Genomic DNA, 25,294 nt, shown 5'->3' with positions numbered 1-25,294 from the left:
TATAGCTGTATAGGTATGTAGAATACTATTTAGACGGGTAGTTTTATTTTAATACGGTAGAAGACGGTTTTACAGATTTGCTTGAAAAGGTGACAAGGTGTAGATTTAATCACCATTTTTATATAGAAAATACAAACACGAATCCGCAACCGCCGTCCACCCGGTTACCCGATTACACGTGATTTTAAAATTCAAACTACGCGTTACCAATTTGCCATTTAATATTTTTTTATTCTCATAATTATAAATTGATAAAAGCTAGCTATGTATAAATGTCAAAACTAATTAATTTTATGCATAAACTGATGATTATTTTTTAAATAGAACTTAATGTCTATTAATGGTATCATTGGGTCAATATATATAATATTAGTATAACACTTAGGTACTAATCGCGGTTCACCTGTAAATGTTAGGACTTGTGAAGATTTATTTGGTTTGATAATAATTTTATTGTAGTATAATAGAAAACTGTAGACAACTATAAATAATATTTTTAGTTATATAGTATATACCTATATTTTATGACGTAATTTGCAATTATCTTATATTCTCATACGTCATCTAAAAAAATTAATTTATCAACTTTTGACATTTGATAACGATAGCAACCATCGTACAAAAAAACACGTGATGTTTTGGTATCAACTTAAAGCTTATGAAATTGTTTGCATCGGTAATTACGACAATTCCAAAATATAACTCTTATCATACTCTTACTCAGTCATAACTTATAAGTCATAATATTAATTATTAAATACGATAACTCCAAGTATATAATATGTGTGAAGTGTAGATAATGTATTTTCCGAGTTTTTTTTTGTATGATCCTAGAATGGTTTATTGCACTACTCCATACAAAAATATTGGTATTTGTTTATAGGTACCTATACGTAGCTGGTGTATCTACATGTTTTTCGTTTTAGAAATGTTGCAGTTAAAACCATGCGGAATTGAGTTTGTGTAAATGGTTATAAAAATCTACACGATTTGTCAATTTTTTGGAATCGTATCGCAGCCTCCTACGATTCTAATAGGTAGGTACCTATATAATTATTGGTAATTATTGGTACCTATTGTAATTTGTAAAATACAGTTACGAAATATATTATAAATGTAATAGTGCGTTACAAAAAAATATAGTATAAGTTGTATTATAAATAAAAATAAAATAAAAAAAATTTAATATTATATTTAAAATTATATAAACGCTATAAACGCGTGCGCTGAGTATTAATTAATTGTTTAATTATGTCTATTTTAACATTTGTTTGCATTTTGCAATGAACCAGATAAATGTTTCTTATCGTTTTTATTAACAGAATATTTTTAATATCTATGTTGTGGAATGTCAGACCATTTACGTGGGTTTATATATATTTGTTACACTACGATTTAAAATTATAGCGATATGTAACCATTATGGCTATTAGCTAATATTTTGTTTAATGAGGTTTTAATTTTCATAAAAGTTAAAGATAAGTGTAATAATACGTTTGATGTAAATGTCGCTCTTCAATTCATTCTACATTTTAATACCTATTTTGAATTCAAATAGCAATTTGTTTTTATTTTTACAATCTAGAGGTGATGCAATGGTGTATTGCAAAATATCTGGTATACGATTGATCATTTCGATTGTGGCGAATTATTATATTCAAATATTAAAGAGTCGTCTGATCGTGTTTTGATAAAATCATGGGTCACGTGACTACGATTTCAATGACTTGTGACTTGTGACTTGTGACTTGTGACTGTGAGTACTGGGCGCGTTATCGCTATGCCAGACATATAATATTACCATTATGTTCTATGATATTACCTACCATTATAGTTGTTATATTCTGGTAGATAAGTTGCACAGTCCAAATAAGCACGATTACAAAATGTTTGTCCTTAATTCCAAACTATATTCAGTCTTTAATTTTCTGTATACTTTTATCAATATTTTTGTACACTGTAAATATGCATATAAATCGTTTTGTACCTTATCTTTATGTATATTATTTAAAGTTATTACAAGATTTTTGTATTCAAATAATTTCCAGGATTCATTTTTTTTTAGAGGGAGGAGGGATGGGGGATAATAAGAGCAGCATTACAACTTAAAATACATACCTACTTCTCTTCTTAAATCGTGACAATAGCGTGGCGATGTTAATGAATATTTTCAGAGTGAACCGCAAGTCTGCAACATTGAAGACAAAGAAGTAAGAACAGTGATCAATTTATAATATCTAAATATCAAAATCAACATAAACATTAAACATAGAGAATATAGTATATTATACGATGTACCAAACATAATATTATAATGGCGCGAAATTTAAACTAATTGTAAACACACTAGTGTTGCAAGACACAGAAGATATAGTAGAATAACTCAGTAAAATAATTTGCAAGTTGTCATTACTAGAGCTGGGTTTTTATACTCTACAAAATCACAAAAAATACTGTAAAAAGTAAAAGTAAAAATGTTTTAAAAATCTAAAAAAATATGCTCTATACGAATGTATTAAAAAATATATTTCTTATAGTTAAAGACAATTTATTTTTAAATAATATTTCAATTAAATTGGGTCTTCTTACTTCTTAATCTGAAATAATTTATAATAATTGGAAATACTATTCCAGTTTATGTACCTTTAATTATTACCTTTTCATTTTTATACTTTATTTAATATAAATATTGTCTTCACTATTAAGTTAATTGACAATTTGTTTTTTATATTCAAAATATTCGTTGTAACATAGTAAAACGTTCAACCACACTTTTTCCAACGGGTTGCTTTTGTGGTGGCAATGATATTTTTACGCTATTTCTCTTTATTTTTCTTCGCTGGAAGGTGCTATGAAAAATATCATATTTATGTGGAAAAACCAAACATATTCCCTGGTAGTTTTTTATGAAATAATTTAAAATACCTTTTAATAATTATGCGTATAGGTTGGACAGCGATTTCTTAAATTATAGGAACAAATTTAAACATTGTAAACTGGTTCAAATGGTATTTATGTTTGAGAATCATTTCACATTCCCCAGAGAACATACACTACTAAGCTATATTTTCTATAACATTTCCATTATAGCATTCCGAAAATGATTGAGTTTTTTATTTTATTGAATAATTTATGAAAATTACTAGTTGTAGGTATTTACCAATAGATACAATTTGTTTTTGTTTAAAAATTATAGTTATGTTTTAGTATTGTAAAATAATTTAACTTTATATAGCAAGCTACTAATACATTTTCAGTATACGCGCGTAGGTGTTGATTCATTTAAATTTCGCAATATTTATATTTTATGCGTGTAACAAGCAACTTTTGAAGTTCGAACTATATTAGGTACTAAATTAATAAATTAATAAATAATAATATTCAATATTTTCTAAAAATTCAAATTAACGATAATATTTTTGACGGCCAATCAGATAGGCAATTTAGGGGCATTCGTGCATAGAATGCAAATTGTGTGTTCAATATGTTTCTTAATATATCATTTTATCTTTTTTACTTTACCAGACACACATTTTTGGAAATTTTTTTATTTTAACGTATATAGTTAAGGTGTTAAGCCTTAAATATACGGAAAACGATAGTGAAGTCAGAATTTGGCACTCGGATTTAGTTTTGAAGTTATATAGCTAATTGAAATTGCGTATACACCGGGCGTGATCATGATCAATGATGAACAATGATGAGAGTGCACTCTCTCGCGGAACTGTTATATTATGTATGCGTCCTTATTATATTTTACAACATTGAACAATACGTTATATTAAAGACAATTAATATTCGTGTCATAATTAATAATTAATTAATATATTATTAAAAATCACAAGCCATGGGACTGTGTGTATAGTATATATAAACTTACAAGATAGGTACTTTTAAGTTATAATATATATATAAACATAATCCATAATAATAATGTTAATGATAATATTGTATGTTATCATTACATGGACACTAAAATCAATAACATCCATTGACTTATTAGTTGTTATGTAATTATACCTACCTTGGGTAGGTTTCGGAGTTGAATGGAAAGTAGTCTCCATAAATGAAAAGTAGTCGCCTGCAGCTTCCTGAGAGTCCTGTAATTATTTGTATGATATTAATTAATTAAATTAATAAACGATGGCGGCGTTGCCAAAGTAAATTAACAAGAAGTTCCCGCAACGTCGTCGATACCACATGGAAAAAATAAAAAAAAAGGTTTCTGAGTTAAAACAAAATTATTAAAAACATGTTTTGTGCACTATACTACTAGCGTGGTCACTCGCGGCTCGTTGCGCTTGCTAGGATAATTAAAATCGAAGACATCCTCTGACTTGTTAGGTATGTAAAACCACAATGGGTGGGTCTTGATCTCCAAACAGCTATAACTTCAAAACTAAGTTCGAGCGCCAAGTACTGACTCTACCATCGTTTTTCAGCATGCTTTGCTACATGCGTTAAAATACCTGTAAAAAAGGATGTATAGTAAAACAAAAATATACCAAAAAATATTTACTATTAAATATTAATTATACTTCATGTAAATATTAATTGTTTTAAACATTTTTAGTGCGAAAAAAAATCTATGGAAAAAATTATAAACGCAATTTATGCATGATATGTAATTAATTTGAAATTGAACATAAAGGACCTAATAATTATTGATGGTTTATCTTCCCTGGATCCGTGTCTGGTATATTATAATAATTACTAGTGGACGGTGATGGTACATACTTGATATTACAGTACAATAAAAATAATATATAATTTAATTTTGTATTATACAGGTCCAAACTTTTTCACACTAGGGCCATTATTTTACAACAGCTATTACGATTAACCTTTTATTTTACATTACGAGAAACAATACAGAAATTCTGGTTGATGTCATATTATATTATAATATAATACGTATATTATGATTAAATATTTAATCATAATAATGTTATGTTGTACTCACGTAAATTAATTGATGCATTTATGACGTCTACAGTCGGCAGCAGTTTAACAGAAAATAAAATCGTACACTTTATATCTTTGGTATGGTAGACGATATTAATTGTTGTATTCGAAGAAAAGATAATAAGATGATAGCTAATAATATGGCTCCCCGACATCACAAAATGATAAAACAATTCTAAGAATTACATATTTTGCCGTTTAATGGAAGTACTTTGCTAATTCAGTAATGCAGTATAATACTTTAATACAATAATACAGTAATATCTGTGTTTTGTTGGAATTTTCTTACGATTATTCAGTTTTTAAGTGAGTTATGCATGTATAATAAATGTAAATTAAAAATGCTCATAACTTACTTGAAAATTTAACTATCGTAAAAAAATTCCAAAAAAACACAGATAATGTTATTAGCATCAAGTTTCATAATAGGTCGACTCACTCTAATTTGTAAGTCAACGGCATAAACGTGAATTTCTAAGAGTAAATTTGATATGTTCCGGTATGTCTGAATGTTTACACTGTGTCATAATATATTAACATAGACAACCCGACTGACGGGCAGTTCGCTTTAAATAAAGTTGTTTCTCTCTATTAGCATTGCCAAATACTTATACAACGTCAGCGTATATAATGTATACATGTAGTGTATAGACTGGTAACACTTTTAATCATACCTATAGCAGATAGCTATTCTAGACAGTCCTATGTCTGTGTGTCAGAAAATGAGAAGGAAATCGTTGTTGGTTGAATATCATAATTATTAAAAAAATGAATTTAACATGGTTGTATATTATCATTACGAAAGCTCATCATCGGAACCAATTCATGTGTTACCCTTAGAGAATCTAGGGACCAATTCGTAGGTATGTTACCCTGTAGTCAACCCGGGAACCAATCCGATAATTGGGAAAGGGAACCATTTACTAACTCGTATAGTCGGCCGATTGAAGGTTATTTGTGAAATCAGAAATATTCGATTCTATAGTAGCATGACCGGACGACCCACCTGCTGCATTTAAGGGGGCTGGAGTGTGATTTATTTTCAGTCGAAAACATAGCTCACGACTTCAATCACTACGCCCAATATAATGTTCCGATATTAATTTTGAAAGCAAATTTGAATTTTTCATTAAATTATCTATGCTTTGACAATTTCATTTTTCTGATTTTCATTTTTTTTTACTTAGAAATTTAACCAAAAATAAAAAAATACAAAAAGAGTTAAAATAGAACATATTCATAATTCAAATATAAATACATTGATATAGAATATGAAAAATGTACGACAGTTAAAGCATAGTAAATTTAGAGGAGAATTCAAATCTGTTTTCAAAATTAAAATCGGAACATCCTACTGAGCGTAGTGATTGAAGTCAGAGGTAGTATTTTTTGAAAAAAAATGTTTGTCATTTTATAAAGCAATAAATGGTGACATATGCATGCTCGTTAGTAAAATAACAGACGTTTTATGATGTCCCTATACAACGTGATCAGTACTACGAATTACACACACTAATGTTCATCTATTTACAACACATACACAAGACCTAGATAAACAGAAATATAAAATGCCTAGTTTTTACTCCTTAGAATTAATTACGCTCCAGCCCCCTTAAAAGCATACTTCAATATTATGGATTATAATATTATGTACCTGTTTAATATTATTGGCAGCTCTACGCCGTACGCACTGTAATATAATATAAAGCAATAAAATATAAATAATGCATAATTATTCATAATATTCACGTATATTTATTTATTTATTTTTTTTTTCATTGAACTTAAGCCCGGCAACTATGGCCATTATAGCGGTTTTGTTGTTTTATAGTGGGTGGGGGTCTGTTGGAATGGTTGGTTAAAACATGTTTTTTGGCGGCATCTTTCTCCAGACACCATGACTCGCCCGAAGAAAAATGCCGCCCGTGACCGGGTTCAAACCGACGTCGGTGCGCGTCGCATCCGACGCCTTAGTCCGCTGTGCCATTCCGTCCCTCGTATATTTATTATTTTCTAATTGATCGTTTAAATTTAAAGTGTTAAGTGGGCCAGTTACAATTTGTTTGATATCAATATAATCAAACATTCAAACAAAACATAACTCAATTGGAATTTCCACTTATATTAATTTATGATCATTCAGATTAAAAAATAAAATAAAGATTTCAACAAATGCACGTGGGTTTATTCAAATCTGCAAGTGCCTATGGAATTCAATAAATGCATTATATTAAAAAAAAATATGTTTAGCTATGTCATATATTATCTGTAATATACTTATATACTGCAGTATAAGAACAGTGCATAGTATAATAATTACCATATAGGTATATAGTTTTTGAATTAATCCATCCGTCATCACACATTCCATCAGTTGAATGGTGTAGATACAGTGAATACAATCGTCTGTTATTATAATATATATTATATTATATGATATTATATTGATATAATTGTATAAACGTATAAATTATACAAATAATAGTAGTGAGAAAAAAAAATCGCCTACTCAATCTTTATTTATTTATTTATTTTTTTAAGGTGACACCGGGTTTGCCGCCAAACGTGGCATAGACAGTCCGACCAGTTGGCGGCACTGCGCTCATTCCCTCCATTTTGTTTTATTTACTTGCTCTCTTTTTCTCCCGTTGGCAACCAACAGACAACAAACCCGGTTAGAGTGAGAGATAAATGGCGTTTGCCTTTCGCATCTTTTAGTGTCGATGTGTGTGCGCTTGGTGTGTAAATAATAACAAAATCGTTACAATATTTCCCCGTTACGAGAAAAAACTTTGAACACAACACATACACTTACGCACGTCCGCAAATACTCTAGTTACGTTTTACGTTTCTGTTCCCGGTCAACGGTAGCAGCTACGACAGCGGTCGTACACACTTTCACACGCGGAGCGCGGCCACAGCCGACATCTTAGCAAACTGGTGAGCATATTATTCATTTCTTGAACGACGTATCATCCGGTGGTGGCAAACAGACGGCCGGCGCCGGTCAGCCATCGCCACTGTATAGCTAAGGATGCACCCGCGAGCGTCGTTTGCGGGCCGATCTTCATATCCGAATTGTTACAGGAGGACATGACGCAGCAACCGAACGCCAACGGCCGGTCCAATGGGCCCGGCCGGGATGACGACAAGAAACTATTCGTCGGCGGCCTAGGTAGGACCATCAGCGAGAAAGAATTGCGCGAGTACTTCACGCAGTATGGCGAGATCGAAAACATCAACATCAAGACCGATCCGTTTTCCGGACAGTCGCGAGGGTTTGCATTTGTGCAGTTCGTCAACGCCAAGACCGTGGACGATTTGTTGGCCGCTGGTGATCACTTTATTGCAAATAAAAAAGTTGATCCAAAGAGGGTGAGTTGTGTTTATTCATCCGAAGATGTTGTCTGTTAATATTACACAATGTGTCATTGAATAAATAAAAACAGTAATTTGCTTGACCTAAACTCATAGATACTCATTTTCCTTAGATGTATCTCATTATACATGTTAAAAATTAGGTACTAAACTCTATTCTACGAAAGAAGGAACTCGTTTTTTTTTTGTCTGTTGCTGCGTATCTCCTATCACTTGAGCCTGTTTGGTAATGATCATCAAATGTACGCCACTGGGCCTTGAAAAATGGGCTAAATTTGACCTCTGTACTGTTAACAACATCAGTTGTATGCGCAAATAAGTTCCTTCTCTTGTAGAACTGAGTATATAATATATATTATTAGATAATTCAATTGGATTAATATTTATTTAAAATCTGGAAATATCTATATTAAGTCATAATAAATGTATTACTCGTACATTACAATTGTTTTACTTGCTTATTTTATATATTTTATAACTTCAAAATGAAAAATAAAACATTATTTTCTATACATAGCTTTTTATATTTAACATAATATTTTATAATTGTCAATAAATAAATATTGATTTAATAATTTTAATTTATTTTATTTTATGTTATTATTACAGGTAACAAAGAAAGTTAATCCACTGCGTTGTAAAATTTTTGTTGGAGGCTTAACTACTGAAATGACTGAACAAGATGTACGGAATTATTTTGTTCAATTTGGTCAAATATCCGAGTATCAACAACCTTTTGATAAAATGAAAAACCAAAAGAAAGGTTTTTGTTTCATAACGTTTGAGGATTCCGAAGTCGTTAATCAAGTTTTGAAAAATCCCAAACAAGTTATTAATGGTAAAGAAGTAGATGTAAAAAAAGTCAAGTTCAATCCTGAAACAATGACCGCTCCTGGAACCAGGACTGGTGGTCCAGTAGGGGCTACTAGAGGAGGAGCACCTGCTACTTTTGGCTTGAGACCAGCATATGCCGGTTATATGGCACCAGCAGCTGCTGCACCCTATGGTACTGCTGCAGATTATGGTTATGCTGCTAATGCTTATGATGCATATGGTGCATATGGTGGATATGACTACTCTGCAATTGGCTACGGAGGAGGAGGCGGTGGTGGCGGCGGCGGTGGTGGTGGTTACCCAGCACAAGCCTATGGAGGTGGCAAATATCGAGAAACAACATATCCTCGACATGCGCCTTACTGAATTTAAGACGCAAGTATAACGTTTGACGAATAATCCTGGTGGACACATTAAGACTGTGTTATTATTATTATTCAATTTTCACCGCATTTCTGTATGATATAAAATACTACCATAAAAACATAACACAAAATTATATGTTATATTATACAATAGTTTGTTATAATTTATAACAAAATTATAAGCCTAATTGAACAGGTCAAATATTAAGGTCTAATAATGATGTAAATAAATATTTATAATTTTTTTGTATATCATTTTAGTAACCTACTATGAGGTACTTTGAAGTTAGTGACTATAAAAGTAACTTCAATTTAAACCTTTACCTAAATGGCATCCTTGACATTTGTAACTTTTGAGTTTCCTTAATATGTTGAATATTTGTATTTTGTTGTTGAATAATTTTGTATAAAGTCATTATATTTCTGGCTTCTACTTAATTTATTCTGGCTTTGTGAATATTAATCTACTATAGTAGATCTAAAATTATATGGTCATAGACTTACTATTTCCATGTTTGTGTTGAGTGCTAATTGCTTAACAAACATAAATTATATTTTAATAGTCAATTTTTTTTTTGTTTTTTTTTTTTTTTTTTTTTGTATATATATTTATATATACAGAAATAATATATATATTCTAAAAATTGGAGTTTTTCTCGTGTGTTACCACATCTTAAGTATTATGTTTTCAAGACTTGTTTCTATAAAAAATATCAGTTAAAAAAATTACAAGGGTTTTATATAATAATTTAATCTGGTCTTCTGAATATATGTCTGTTCATTAGGTTGTATTAGAATTAAGTTTGATTTCAATTCTTTTCTTATAATATTCACGTTTAATTAATTTTTGTGTGCTTTTTCATAAATAATAAAAATATAAAAAATCCTAAACAAAAATAATAATATAATGATGTTTTTTTTGTTTTTTTTTCTTGGTCATGTTACAATTATTTGTCAAACTTTTTCCGTTTGTAAATAATGTATTGTAAATTATTTTTTTATTTTTTTAAACCTATTTTTACTTAAGGTTATTCGTTTTTTTTTTTTTTTGATAATTGAAACATTATTGAGTTAATTTCATTGTTTCATTAAATATCAATAAAGCAACTATTATTGATGACTTATATATCTAGCTTATAATTTTTAAGTATCAAAATGTGAACACTACATGATTATTGCCTATATTGTACGTTATTTTATTTGTACAACAGTATTTCATTTTTCAACTATAAGTGAAAAACAATTGAATTGTCTATTGTTTTTAATTTATAATCTTGTGAAATTGGTTAATTAAATACAAAAAATGTATTGATAATTGTTTGTTAATAGTTAGTAGAAATCAAATCAAATAATTTACTAGTATAACTATTTAAAAGAAACGATGTACATATATTTTATATAAAATAGGTAATAATTATTATTGTGATACAATTAAATGTACCTCAGTATTATACATTATACATACTATGTTCCTCAATTTAATTTTTAAAATTTTGATTTTTTTTTATCAAATTAATTATAGCTAATGTAGGTTATATTTACTTTATTGTACCTAATGGATTTATGTTATGAAACCTTTCAAAGATTGAATACCTTCAGAGAAAAATTAACCCTGAGATGGTTTTTTTTTGTTTCAACATTCAATTGGATATTATGTTCCTGTATGTAGAAATAATTTCCGTTTTGAAAGTAGGAATATTATCAGATATTGAGGTAATGAGGTACATAGGTAATAAGTTACATAATATATGCAAGACTGTTGATTGATTGAGTTTGTATAAACTCTGAAAATGTACTTTGTTCTAAATTCTAATTATTGGCTGATAAAAAATAACTAGCAATCATAATATGTTTAATTAATATATTCTGACATGCATGTGAATATAAATGTAATTTATTTGAATGTTACTGAGTTACCGTGGATAGTTAGCATTTGAAGAAGAAGATTAGTAGTAGTATAAATATATTATGTACACTTATAATATAATTTGCTGAAATTATAACCACTTAAGCTAATATCTCTGAATTTTTAAAAGATACTACAACTTATTTATGAACATTTTATTCATTCTCACATTTTAAAGGTAAAATTAAATTATTCTTATAAAATATTATTGTCAACTTCTGACATGTGGCCAGCTAAATCTAATAACATTACATTTAACCCGAATAAATGTAACCTTAATTTTGATATCTATCAAAACTAAATAGTCAATATGAAGACAATTAGCTATACAGCCCTTGAGTCTAGAAAAAAAGGTATATATGTCTGGAAAAAAGAAATACGGGTATGCCCAATAAATTAGGTACAGTAGAAATCGGTTATAACAAGTTTCAAGGGCCAACTAGTTTTCTCGTTATGACCGGTAACTCGTTATTTGCGGTTAGAACGAACATTTGTTGAAACCGATTAAAAGCGGAAATACAAAAATAAAACCGACTTTTTATTTTAGATAAAAAATTTTTATTTGAGATTAACATACATGCACGTACATACATTATTTATACATTTATTATAATTGGAGATTTAATACATACATAATTATAAAACACTTGAATTGACTTAATTTTTATTTAATTTCTTAAAATAATCTTTGATCGAATTTTGATTCGTGTTAGAGTTGATCGATGTTTCTAATAAAGACAACGCTTTTCTTTCAGCATCTGTACCTTCATATTTTGTGTAATAAAATCTTTCTAGTGTCCTCAATGCAGCACGAGCTTCGGATATTGACGGCACAGTTTCAAACTCATCAATATCAGTATCATTATCTAGCTCAACTTGTTGGCTGGCTATGGCATTGTCGACTATATCTTCATCTGTTTGAATTTCTGACGTTATTAGGTAGTCATCAATCTGTAAGTAGTCCTCGTCGATGATATTAATCAATCCACTGTCTGCTTGTAGCTGTGTAGTATCGGCCGTAACGTCACAAAAACCTGCATGCCGAAAACAATTAGCAATCCCCGTCGATGTTACATTACGCCAAGCTTTATCCAGCATTATTATGGCATCCAAAACAGTTACTTTTGATTCTATTTGATTTTCAATATCCTCAATCATTTTCAGTACCAACTGATTCCGGTAATGAGCTTTAATGTTCCTTATAACGCACTGGTCCATCGGTTGAAGTACAGCAGTAGTGTTGGTGGGCAAAAATACGAGTTTAATAAATTTCAAATGCTGCACTGATGGGTGTGCTGGACAGTTGTCCACCAACAGTAGAATTTTTTTTTTCTTACGGCGTAATTCATCATCCAAATAATTAAGAGTCTTTTCAAAAATTGCTGAGGTCATCCAAGCTTTGGTGTTATTTTCATAAAATACGGGAAGTGATGAAACTCCTTTAAAACACCTAGGACTTTTCGATTTTCCAATAACAAGGAGTTTTCTTTTATCAGTTCCGGTCATGTTGGCTGCCACTAAAACTGTTATTCTGTCTTTGGATAATTTTCCACCCGAGCATTTTTCCCCCTTGAAAGAGTTTTATCAGAAGTTAATTTGAAAAAAAGGCAAATTGTCGACGAACAGGTGTCGAATTCTTTTGTAATTACTCTGTTTTTCTCACCATTTTCTAAACGCCCGATTATACCGATTTTTTCGTCCAACGTAAACTGACGACGCGACATGGTGGAACGCTACACAAAACTGACGCTATTTGTAATTTTATTAACTTTAAAACACCAGAATTTGTAAGAATAATGTTTATTATTAACAAGTAATCCATATCTACACAACTAAAGATAATATGTCAATGATTAATCGACCTAAATACGAAAATAGTTCGTATCTTGCAGGTACTTGTTCGTAGTAACCGGAAGGTCGTTAGTCAAGTTAGCTTTATTTTACTCGTTATAGTCGATAACTCGTAATAATCATAGGTACTCGTTGTAAACGTATATTTTAACATACAATCATATGCGCTCGTGCCGGGACCTAACGTTTTGCTTGTTGTAAGCAGTATCTCGTTCTAAGCGATGCTCGTTATAGTGATTTCTACTGTACATATGTTAAGTTGTTGATACTAGGTAAAAGTTAAAAAAATGTATTATAAGTAATTCATATATATTTCTACTAATTTGAATCGTAATATAATGGGTATGTAAACAATGGCAACCTAATAAATTAACAAAAATATATTATTCTTTTTTTGTGAGCTATCTTGGTATAGCCGTATAGGGATTGTAAAAATGAACTATGAACACCAGAATTTCTCCAGAAATCTATTGATACAACTTTTACTGAATAGGGTCCAGTATTTTTTGAGTATTAACTTTAAATAAACCAACTCTGGTAAAAAATGTAGTAGCCAAATATCAAAATTAAAATTGTATCCAATCATAACCAGGGATGGAAGACGTTATTAAACGGAAAAAACAAAAAACAACTAAAAAACGATAACAAAAAATTTAATAACGAAATCGAAGACGAAAATAAATTATAGTATTACACATTGTTAAATTATTTATACCACGAAAAAAAAAATTTGAAAAAAATTTAACTTGTCTTTACTTTTTAATCTTGAACTTCAAAAAACATTTTAATTTGAAACTAATTTTGAATTTTCTAATTTTTATATAAATTATAATTTTGATTTAAATTTTATATATTAAGAATAGTTAATTTAAATTTTTAACTTTTAAGTGCATTTCTATATTGTGCATTACTATTATAACTTGAAAGTTACAAGTTATAAGAATATAATATAAAAAAAAAAAATTATTATCAAAAACGTTATTTGGAAACAATAGAAAAATAAAGTTTTTAAAAACGTTATTCAAAAACAATATGAAAAATAACGTTTTTAAAAACGATATTTATTAAATCAATAAACAAAAACGAAAACGAAAAAATTAAAAACGTTTTCCATCCCTGATAATAACAATAAATCTATATTAGACGTAACCAGTAGCAACCATTTGTATAGAAAAATACAAAGTTTTACTAATTTCTATATTTTAATATGTAACCAATGGTAACAAATTATAAACAAGAAATAAATACAAAAATCCCATGGAAAAAAAGGACTTAAAATTTTCCAATATTTCTTTCCCTAAAAACCTCATTTGGATTCCAAGAGATTAAAAAAAAAAAAAAAATGAACCAAATCAGACCAGCTATTCTTAAGTGATGCAGTTACTTACGGACAGCATTTCAATTTTATTATATAGATAGGTTTACTGTAATATGTTTTAGTGAAATAATAATAAATTATGCCCACTCATCTAATTATTTAAGCTTTTAATTAAATTGTATCTAAGTACCTACCAACTATACTCAAAGGTAATAATATATTCATATTAACTTCAGAGCTTTAAAAAAACATGTTTCACTCTCATTGTTAAAATAATTTGCTAAGTAAACCTATTTAAGCAATATTTATATAATTTGTGTAATTTTATATATATTTATATTAAACTAAGTTATAGACAATAAATAAGAATAGTATATTTTAAGAATGACAAAAATGTGTGAAGCGAGCTATGATTTTGTATACAGCTATTTTCAAGAGATATAAAGCCAAATGAATAGTCGTGAATGAAATTAAGATAATTTTATTACATAAAAATCTCACCATGCAGACACTGCAAGCTAATATGAAATTGTGTCTCATATTATATTTACCAGGCTTTCTGGTTTCTATATATCCAGAAAAAAATCGCATCAGTTCCAGGAACACCAATCTGCAGTTTGAAGAATGCCATAAGGACCACTTGTTGGATTTTTATTCTATTTCATGATTTATCATTTTTGACGAGAAACAATAAATTTAGAAAAAACATTAAATCAAATTTTAATAGACAAATGAAATAATATGTATTACAATACTATTATTAACTTTAAACAAAACTAAAATTAGTTTTTGAAGGTGTAAAAAAAAATAATAAATTCACATTTAATAATATATAATATGACCGATTCGCGAATTTCATTCAATTTATATTTTAGGCCAAGACATTAATTTCTGCTAAACAATTTCCTAACATTTATAACATAATATATATAAATAAAAAAACCTTAAAAATGATTGTTTCTTAATCTTAATGATAAATACTTACAATAATTGCTAATTAATGACAATTATTAGATTTATACACTTGATCATTTAATTTATGTAAACATAAAGAGTTAATCGATATAACAAAACACATAAACAGTCTCGTTATTAAGTTATACAAACAAATTTACACATAAACAAAAACTATAAAAGGATTGAAAATATAGTCATTACAACAGAATAGGTCAACAAGGAAAACATTAGAGCATAAAAAATGTGATAATTCTTCTTATTCATTAGATAATACAAATATGAATGAAAATAATTGAACTATTTTTAAGTAGTATGCTAAAAATAATTGTAAATGAGTGTAAAAAATATAATAACAAAGCATTAAAAAAAAAAGGTTACATTAAAACTTATGCTAAAACAATGATAAATATAGAATGAAATATACAAATACATATTCAGAAAGATTCAAAGTTTGGTGGATTATTGAACTTGCCCGTATTCAGAAAAAAAATGATGATATAATACTCTATTTCAAATGAAATTGCACCGCATCGTTGTCAAAAGCGGCGAGCAACATGCCCTTACCACAAGATGAACAATTGCGGCTGAAACTGTCGGGACCACCACGAGTTTTGACCAGTTTTCGTCTGCCGACTGGTCCATACTCATTTGAAATAAAGTATAGGTTAATTGGAGACTAAAATATTTATGAACTACCCAACTCACTCAAACTATACAATAATATATAATTATTTTCTTATTAAATACATACTTTATATGAAGTATTTGTATATTATATTTGTACAGTTAAGTTGGGTATAACAAACATTAGAACAGTTTTTCCTAACCTAAGAGTATGGGATAAAAGAAAATATAATAAAGATAATCATATCATGGTAACCTGATAGGGTGTAGAAGACCCATTGAAAAAAAAAAAAACGATAATAATTTGCCTAGCGTTGAATAATAGTGAAAAACTGTTCTTATGTTTATAAATAAAATAAATGTATACACAAAACTGGGCAGAACACCAATTTATCAGAATTATTAAGCTAAATAATAATTCATCATGTAAGTTATCAGAGCTATGGAAACTCAATTCCATATTTGCAACTGATATATATATATATATATATTGTTATAAATATTTAACAATTAAACTGAAAAAGGGTATAGTCAAAAACATAAACGGTTGAACCTTTCATTAAATACATTTTTTTAGTGCAGCAGTAATGTTAAACAAGTGAAATATTGCACTAAAAAAAATAATAATACAATATAATTTCAAAAATAATAAAGCACCATGGAGTGACAACAAATACATTTAATAACAAACTAGTTGCTCTTTAAAGTAAATCAAATAACATTTAAGTTAAAATAATAAATTTCGAACATCCAGATTTTTAGCTGCCATATTCGATAAGGCTACCAAAAGCTACCATTTTTATAGTATAAAAATCATACTTACAATCGGTGGGAATATTGTCAAAAATCAAAACATGATTTTGAATGGTCTTTTAAAATTACATTAACACAGTTAAACACACAAATAAATGTTACATACTAAACACTGTTCTACAAATGTAAGTAGTTACTGGGAATCAATGAAATAACACAATATTAGATTATTATAACTAGTAAGCTACAATATTTTTAAATAAAACGTCCATAAAGTATATTCATTATGTCATTTAAATATAAAACATACAGTTAAATAAATGAACTCTGTATAAATATTAGCACATAATATTGTCAATATTAAAGCCAAATTGCATTATGGGTTGTCTATTGTTAAACACGTGTCATGGAAATTTCATATTACGGTGCAAACAGAATATATTTATGTATTCATTATCCCAATAGCGCAGTACTTTTATATACAATATTAGTTATACTGATATATAACTAATTTATCGAGTTTTTTTTTTCACTTGTTTAGCTAATTTTCTGCGTTTTAATATCATATCATAAAGCGCATCCAAACCTTCTTGAAGACCATCCCCAGTTATAGCACAAGCAGCTTGAATATGCCACAAATGATTAAGTTCATTTAGACCTAAAAGTCTTTCTAATTCTGCTGAGTCTCGTGCTGCTGGCAAATCTTGTTTATTTGCTAATACTAAAATAGGTACGCCTGTGTTTTCTGGAGCTCTCGCTGTGCGGGCTAGTTCCATTTTTGCTTCTTCCATCCTTTCTACATCTACACTGTCCACAACGAATAATATACCATCAGTACACCTGAAAATAATTTGTTGAAGGTAAATAAAGAAGTAGTTCAACTAATCAACTGCAAATCAAAGAAATCAGATTAAAATTAATATTTACCTAGTATAACTTTTCCATAATGGTCGAAGTTTTTCTTGTCCACCAACGTCCCACACAAGGAATGTTTGACCTCGGGCTCTACCGACAGTTCCTTTTACTTTTTCACAGTTAAATCCAATTGTAGGAACTGTATTCAGGTACTGGTTGAATTTAAGTCTGTAGAGAGCTGTAGTCTTACCAGCACTGTCTAGGCCCAACATGACTACATGCAAATGACTTTGTGGTGTAGGGAGTGCATCCAGCAAAGACGCTGAACTTTTACCCATGTTGGCCCCCATTGTTTTATGCTCAAACGCATAACACCCTGAAAAAAAATACATTTAGTATACACTTTAAAATAGGTGATTTAATCAATTTAAATATATTTTTTTAATACCTACCTAAATAAAAATACCTGATACATACAACTAGGTAATCAAATTCTAATATTTATATTACCTATTAAACTATTTCAAACAGACCACTATCTAGATAACTAAATAAAATAATTTTAATAATTGAGGAACTACTCATTCAAAGTTTGAATTAGGTAAAATCAAAATTTTCAAAAAAATCACCGACTAAAAAATATACAGTAAAACGCAACGTTTGGATACCAAAAATTTGTGTCACCGCATGAACCGTTTTTAAGTTATACAAAAAATTGAAGAACATGAAAATATGATTGTTGAGCGTTATTTATTTAAAATGTTTGATTTACCATATAGGTATAGTTAAGCATTCTGAATACCATACTGAAATTAGAATTTGCAGGTTGAATTTAGTTATTTGAAGTCATTCAAGCCTCAAGATGGTTTTACATATAATAAGTCGAGGAATGTTTTTGATTTAAGTTGTCCAAACGAGCATAGGGAGTGAGTGACAATGCCAGGTGTATATGTGTTTTATAATTTTGTTTTCAGAGGCCCACCCAAGGGGGTTTTACGTAACAAACCGAGGGATCCCAATGTTTTTGATTTTAATTGTCCGAGTGACCTGCACAGCAAGCAAGTGGTTCACGTTAGCTAGGTGTATTTGAAAATACTATAAATTTAAATTAGGTATAACTAAGTCTGACCGCCATATTCTGACTTCACCATAACTGAATTGCTTAACTACATAGGTACGTAATGTACAGTGTTGTGCTTGTGCGCATGCATATAAATGTTAAATCGCAAACTGTGGGAGGATTCCAGGATATAATACTTCCAAAATGATGATTCCCACAAATCATTTTTTTCACCTTTGTTCTTAACTTGGTGAAATACCTACGTGTTTCAAAAAAAAAAAATAATTCAAAAGTAATTCTAGGTAGCTAAAGTGAATTTATTTATCAATATATTGTTTAGGGCAGCGTTTCTAGCCTTTCAATGTTAGGGAAAAACTACCTATGTATTTTTTTTTTTGGTACTAATTTTGTTAAGAAATGTCACCAGCCTACTGAAAAATACAATATACATGTTGTATGAGTATTTGTTTTCCAGGAAGCAACATGCCAAGGGGGTGCTATATCACCCCGCTCTGGATCCGCGTCTGTAAGTAACAATGGCATACCTACTTTTATTATATAGAAAATTAACAATAATATTTAAAAATATTACAACACTTGTTGCAGTTCAGTTTAAATTTTAAATAATGAAAATTTTGTTGGACATATTTTTTCTGTTAACCTTATAGAACATTTATCTACACCTAAATAATTTAATTTCAAAAGGTGAATCGGAACGTGTAATAGAATAGATGGATGTATAGTAGATGTTATTTAAGATTGTTTTTGAGAATGTCTTACGGAAAACTGGTTGGTGACGTTGTAAGGATTTAGAAGTATCTATGCTTTGCAAGTTAGCTCAGTGGTCAGTGGATAACAGCCCAAAATAGGATCGGACAAGACGAGTAAACGACAAATGTTTACTCAGTGCACGGTGACGTCGGCGGATAAGTCGATTTAATTTTACCTGAATCAAAATGTTAAATTGCCCGTCACGGGATCGCATAGTTGGCGGCAGCCGCCGGATTGGACGTCAACTGCATTTGGACGACGGCTGGCCACCATTCGGACGGCGATGACAGTGGTGATGTCGTACGACTGCCGTGGTCGTCGTCGTAGTCGTCGAGCGTAGGCGGCAAACGGTCGGACAGCGACAGCCACAAAACTGGACGCGGCGGCGAGTGGAGACTGGCGTGTCCGTTCTTCTCGCTCACGCAAAAACTGGTCCGTTTCCCGTGCGCTGCGATATCCGGTGATCGAGATGCCCACGCGACGGACGGACAAAACAAATTCGATGCGGCAAACCCCTTTTTAAAATCGGTTATCGGATTGATCGGTATTATTAAGAAACCGACGTCATACCTACTACATACGTATGTTGTTTAATCGTTATTGTTATTATTATTATTATTACTATTGTTATTAATGTTAATTAGTAATTACGGTTGTTAACTCTGCCTTATAACTATGATTCTATCGACCGACGGCGGAGCACGACAACAGACGCACAAACGACGCATTCACACGCACACGCCTCACATCCTCGTCATCAACATTCACGTCCCGAAGGCATCTCGAAAATATGTTGTACCTATTTTTTTTTACTTTTTTTTTTATGTATATACCTGTTATTTGTTTACCAGCTGATTTCCATAATTTTCTTATCAAAGATTTCTGTAACGGGCGAAAAGATATTGTATGCCAGTGCCACCATGACAATTTTGTATGAACATATTATTATTAATGATTTTAGTTTTTATACATAAAAATAAAAGAAAACATTGGAATTCAATTGATAGAAACTACATCTTTATTAATTTGGTGCGTCACAAATTATAACAGAATAAATTATTCAATAATATTATATTCTCAACAATTAAATTAGGTGATAGTGTATGGTGATAACCGGTTGATTTTTATCACGGTTGTAGATATACTTAAACCACAGCCACGATTTAAGATAAACAAGTTACTCAACGACCCTATGTACATACACAACAAAAGTGGTGCGCTTAAATGTTGATTTCTAACAGCTGATCAACTATGTGAGAATAACTATTAGCGCTCCAAATTCCAATACATAATATTGTATATCTATATTGATATACAGTGCTCGAATTGGGAATTATTAAGTAGAGGAGCTCAATCCAACAATTCATAAACTGCGTTCCAAGTGTAAAATTATTCAACGCAGACTCGTGGGGGACTTCGCCGTCCCGTTTGGTCCCCCCGTCCAAGTAAAAAAAAAATAGTTGGGGTACGCAAAAAAAAAATAAAAATAGTAGAGGAGCTCCGTCCCCCTGCGCACCCCCCCCCCCCCCCCCCCACAACAAATTTGAGCACTGTTAATATATTTTTTAGTACCAAGAGAAATCACTATAATGCAAAAGCGCTAACTGTTATTCTTGCTATGACAAGATCGTTAGTTTTAAGCGCACCAAAATATAAGTTTCGTTGAGTAACCTGTATATCTTAAATCGTGACCACGGCTATAGATACTAGATATAGTATCTATATCCGTGACTTAAACCGTGATTTTTATTCTATAAAATAAACAATAAACATATGTTTAAATATTTCGATTTACCGATTAGTGATAACTGATAAGTGATAAGTGTTAAAGGCAATATTCAAATATTGTCATGTTGACAAAATATTAAATAAAATTATAATATAAGACCTATGTCATGATTGTCAATGAATGGCAATCGATCTGACTAGAGAGCCTATAATATAGCCTATATAGGCTCTCTAGATTTGACTACAACCATACACAAGAGTCAAGAATACCAACTAAGTACTGACTACAACTACTGAGACGTCAGACGTCTGAGATCACTGACTACTGACTAAAATACTACAGCCCGACTGGCCTCGTTTTTAAATTTTAAATAATCGTTTCTCGTTAGTTGTTTGGTAATATTTTGTCTATATGTTACTACTGTTACTGCGTTAGTCACTGAGTAGTTGGTCATTGGCCATTGCACACTAATTGTACTACCGACTTTGTGATAATTTCTGATATTTATCATAAATCATAATGTCTATGATCGTTAGTAGTCAATAGACACTCTTAATCCGTGCTTGTTTGTCCGTGTAACCGTGTCTGACTAAAATATAGGTTCTGTATAAACATGATTTCTAAATAATAAATGCAGTAATAAAGTTACAGGTGGCTTTTGTGACGTTATGAAGTTGGTCCCACCCCACCCACTCAACAGCATCGCAAATCTTCCCAACAAAATTGTTAATTATTTAGTTTTCACTTATAACTATAGCCATAGTTCATAACTCATAAGAAAAAATTGTGGAGGTTTGAGGGGATTAAACTCCCTCAAAACGTACAAACAGTGAAATTAGCCCTCCTTCCCCAAACGGCGCTCAAACAGTCAAACATACGGTGTCGGTGTGTATGTTTTGTAACTAAGTGTCAAGTGGTCACTACTAAAAAATAATAATTGAAAAGTTTTTTTTTTTAATATAACACTAGGTAGGTATAATATTATATACAGTAAAATAATTTATATAATATTCAAAATTTTATAAACGCATTTTTTTGATCTAGTAATAGGGAAATTGAAAAAGAAGACATAGCGTTTTGATAGTCTTGATGTATTGTGATCGTTATTTATTTTGAATTTTGATGCTGGACTTTGACGAAGTTCTTAGTGGTGCATATTTTGAGGTGTTCTGTATGACTGTATATAATTGAGTGTGGAATAATTCTTATTATTCGTTGACCTATAGAATTTCAGAACTTGAGGCCTCTTCGGGCCTTAAATTGTTAATATTATTATCTTAGATTCTGAGCGTAGCGATGAATCATGAATGTATTTTTGCATTGTACTTACTATTTACAATACCAGGTACTCTGTGTTTTTTAATTTTTTTTTTTCTATCATCAACATTTGGGGTTAATAAAAATTGCTCCGATTTTCGATTTCAGTATCTTTTCTGATGGATAAACAAAAACAATGGTAATTTTTACGCAAAATAAATTTTTGAAAAAAATCGATTTTAGTTTTTTGATGTAACTCGAAAAATAATAACCGTAAACACTTGAAATGATCACCAAATATTTATAGTAGGCAATAGCATTTTCCATGTATGGTACCATTTTGTAAATATTTTAAGTCCTTTTGAGCCATTTATAGCTTATAGAATTTTTTTAAATTGTTCAAATTATTTTTCGGCTATTAACTCATAAACATTTTTCTTTGCATAGTTAACATTGGAAATTTTAATTGGATATTCCCCATAAGTTTTTCTACCATCTTTAACAAAAATAAAAGTTAACTGGAAAATTACGATATTTTTAGCCATAAGATATTTTTGATTTTTATTAACTTTTTTTCAGTTATAATGTATATTTATACAAGTATGCTATGTCGCTAGGATGACACAACGTGCCTGCCCAGAATCGTTTTTCGTATGCAATGATTTATCATAGAATTCAAATATAACACATCCATAACAAATATTTATAATGACATGCTCGACTGCAATATTACTGTTTTGTAGAGCGGACAACTGTACCCACTTGTTCACAGCCGGGTCATTTGGTGCCTTGGGGGGGAAACAAGGTGGGTTATAAACCTATAACTTATAAATTATAATAATTGCCCTCGTCTGATTTTAAAACAGCCCAAAATGGGTCGATACCCGCCTGCCCGGTGGTTTAAGATTAACCATTATTATATATTTATATTATATTATTGTACAAAAACATGCCTGTATATTCATAGGCAATTGTGTAGGTTAAGTACTGGTACTGATAAATTATAGTCACAATGAGAAATTGGTAATTAGCTAGGTAGGTAACTACTTAGTAATTAATAGTTGGAATATATTTATATTTAGACGCATTCATACACATGTGTACTGATCATCAAAATTGTGGTCCTCATCACCGCGTCATGAATTAAAAAAAATAATCAAGTATTGGTAAACATGATATTGAGTCTAAATTAAACTATTAGATTGATGTACTGCTTCAGCGAGCTGCGTCTGAATAGTACGAGACATACCGGGTGCCGGCTAGCGATAATCATCGCTATCTACCATTATTATAATTAAAGTAATTAGTAGGTATAGCCGTATAGGTATACATACCATTTATTAGATATTTAGATATCGTTAATTATACGTATAATTAAAACCCACCTAAATTCAAATCATCGGCCTAACAACGTTTCCAATACTATACACACACAAATACACAATTAAAAAAGGTGGGCAACCAGTCGCCTATTTCAGTTTTTAATAGAGCCACAGAGGCATAGGCGCAAATAGCATTTGGGGGGGGGGGGGCTAAAGCCTTACTTTTATTATATTGAATAGGCTTAAATCAAAATGTAAGAAATGTTTGGGGGGCTATGGACATTTTTTTGGGGGCTTAGCCTCTAAAGCTTCCCTATTTGCGCCTATGAATAGAGGGAGTAAAAGTTTTGACAAGTCCAAATGGGTAACTTAAAAAACAACCGCTCGAAAACACATATAGGTATTAGGTATAAGTGTATAACATAATATAAATATATTATATGTTCCTTTTCCTTCATAAAACACATACACAGTCCACGCGAGTATATAAGGTGATCGACCAAGCAACTGCAAGCGCTCACCCGGTCCCCCTTGGCCCTTACATTTACGATATACAATATACCTATCATTTAAAAATGCATTTTAATATTTTATTCAAATACTGATTTTGAAACTTTTACATACCTACATTTGAAGACCATATTATTTTCGATTTATTTTTCGTCAGTTAAGAGGCATCCAGTGAGATTACCAACTTCTATAAAATAAATGTCAAGTATAGGTATTTATGAAACTCAGTCACTCAGTCGACTCATACAATTTTTACAAACTTTAATGTAAAATGTTAATAGATTAACATTAATTAGTATTTACTATTTACTATATATTTCATTATTTATTTATTTATAGAGTAAATTCAAACTACAAAAATATTACGCAAAAACAAAATACTAAAGAGAGTTGGTCAACTCCAGGCTCCATGGCTCCAAGGCCATTCATTTTGGAATAAATTCACATTAGGTATCCATTATTTTTTTTTTCAAAAAATACATTTATTATATTATAAACGAGTTAAGAATGATAATACAAAAATCATTATTTTGGAAGTTATATAATATCAATCCAAAGTTTGCGATTTTATGTTTACAGGCATACGCACAACACTGTACTTTACCTCCACGCGCAGCGCAGCTATGACGAATTTTGATTATTTTAAGGAGGTAAGAATGATGGTGAAATCGGTGGTATATTTCTGTTTAACCGGAACCACCTTTTTTTAAATTTTATATGATTATATTATATACATTCAATATTTTAATTTCAGTATTATATCAGAGAAATTTATTAAAATAAATTACAAGAACTATTTATGACATATTTACATATTTTAATAAACTAAAATAAAAATC

The 25,294-nt window shown here is 30.1% G+C and overlaps 3 protein-coding genes and 1 long non-coding RNA gene across 5 annotated transcripts; 1 reads left to right on the top strand and 3 right to left on the bottom strand.

Annotated features, from left to right (window-relative positions):
• Positions 1-1,230: 1,230 nt before the first annotated feature.
• LOC100569044 lies at positions 1,231-5,170 on the bottom strand. Its single transcript, XR_119277.4, has 3 exons — positions 4,964-5,170; positions 4,025-4,469; positions 1,231-2,188 (listed from the first exon to the last, which is right to left on the bottom strand). It is a non-coding gene; the product is annotated as an uncharacterized LOC100569044 (long non-coding RNA).
• Positions 5,171-7,620: 2,450 nt separating this feature from the next.
• LOC100160531 (RNA-binding protein squid) lies at positions 7,621-10,857 on the top strand. Its single transcript, XM_001946710.4, has 3 exons — positions 7,621-7,905; positions 8,053-8,340; positions 8,953-10,857. The coding sequence occupies exons 2-3, from the start codon at positions 8,059-8,061 to the stop codon at positions 9,541-9,543; spliced, it is 873 nt and encodes a 290-aa protein (XP_001946745.1). The 5' UTR covers positions 7,621-7,905; positions 8,053-8,058; the 3' UTR covers positions 9,544-10,857.
• Positions 10,858-11,643: 786 nt separating this feature from the next.
• On the bottom strand, positions 11,644-13,172 carry LOC103309441 (tigger transposable element-derived protein 4-like). The gene is made up of 3 exons (XM_008184868.1): positions 13,098-13,172; positions 12,213-13,017; positions 11,644-11,687 (listed from the first exon to the last, which is right to left on the bottom strand). Exons 1-3 carry the CDS (start codon positions 13,170-13,172, stop codon positions 11,644-11,646), a joined length of 924 nt encoding a protein of 307 aa, XP_008183090.1.
• Positions 13,173-15,082: 1,910 nt separating this feature from the next.
• Positions 15,083-20,447, bottom strand: Arl4a (ADP-ribosylation factor-like 4A). 2 transcript variants are annotated; one of them, XM_008184862.3, is made up of 4 exons: positions 20,289-20,447; positions 19,813-20,210; positions 17,879-18,182; positions 15,083-17,791 (listed from the first exon to the last, which is right to left on the bottom strand). In XM_008184862.3, the coding sequence occupies exons 3-4, from the start codon at positions 18,154-18,156 to the stop codon at positions 17,464-17,466; spliced, it is 606 nt and encodes a 201-aa protein (XP_008183084.1). In that variant the 5' UTR covers positions 18,157-18,182; positions 19,813-20,210; positions 20,289-20,447; the 3' UTR covers positions 15,083-17,463.
• Between the last annotated feature and the right edge of the window lie 4,847 nt (positions 20,448-25,294).

Source organism: Acyrthosiphon pisum, chromosome A1, assembly GCF_005508785.2.
Source record: "Acyrthosiphon pisum isolate AL4f chromosome A1, pea_aphid_22Mar2018_4r6ur, whole genome shotgun sequence".
Taxonomy (NCBI): Eukaryota; Metazoa; Arthropoda; class Insecta; order Hemiptera; family Aphididae; genus Acyrthosiphon; species Acyrthosiphon pisum.
The sequence above is the reverse complement of the archived record's forward strand: the minus strand, read 5'-3'. Positions and strand labels throughout refer to the sequence as shown.

Excerpts from the sequence above, each read along its gene's own strand:
- LOC100160531 (XM_001946710.4), top strand. The coding sequence starts at position 8,059 with ATGACGCAGCAACCGAACGCCAACGGCCGGTCCAATGGGCCCGGCCGG. Across the intron at positions 8,341-8,952 it reads AAAAAGTTGATCCAAAGAGG|GTAACAAAGAAAGTTAATCC; the intron begins GTGAGTTGTGTT and ends TTATTATTACAG.
- LOC103309441 (XM_008184868.1), bottom strand. The coding sequence starts at position 13,172 with ATGTCGCGTCGTCAGTTTACGTTGGACGAAAAAATCGGTATAATCGGG. Across the intron at positions 13,018-13,097 it reads AAAATGGTGAGAAAAACAGA|GGGGAAAAATGCTCGGGTGG; the intron begins GTAATTACAAAA and ends AACTCTTTCAAG. Across the intron at positions 11,688-12,212 it reads TTATTACACAAAATATGAAG|ATTTAGCTGGCCACATGTCA; the intron begins GTACAGATGCTG and ends TAATGTTATTAG.
- Arl4a (XM_008184862.3), bottom strand. The coding sequence starts at position 18,156 with ATGGGGGCCAACATGGGTAAAAGTTCAGCGTCTTTGCTGGATGCACTC. Across the intron at positions 17,792-17,878 it reads TTATGGAAAAGTTATACTAG|GTGTACTGATGGTATATTAT; the intron begins GTAAATATTAAT and ends AATTATTTTCAG.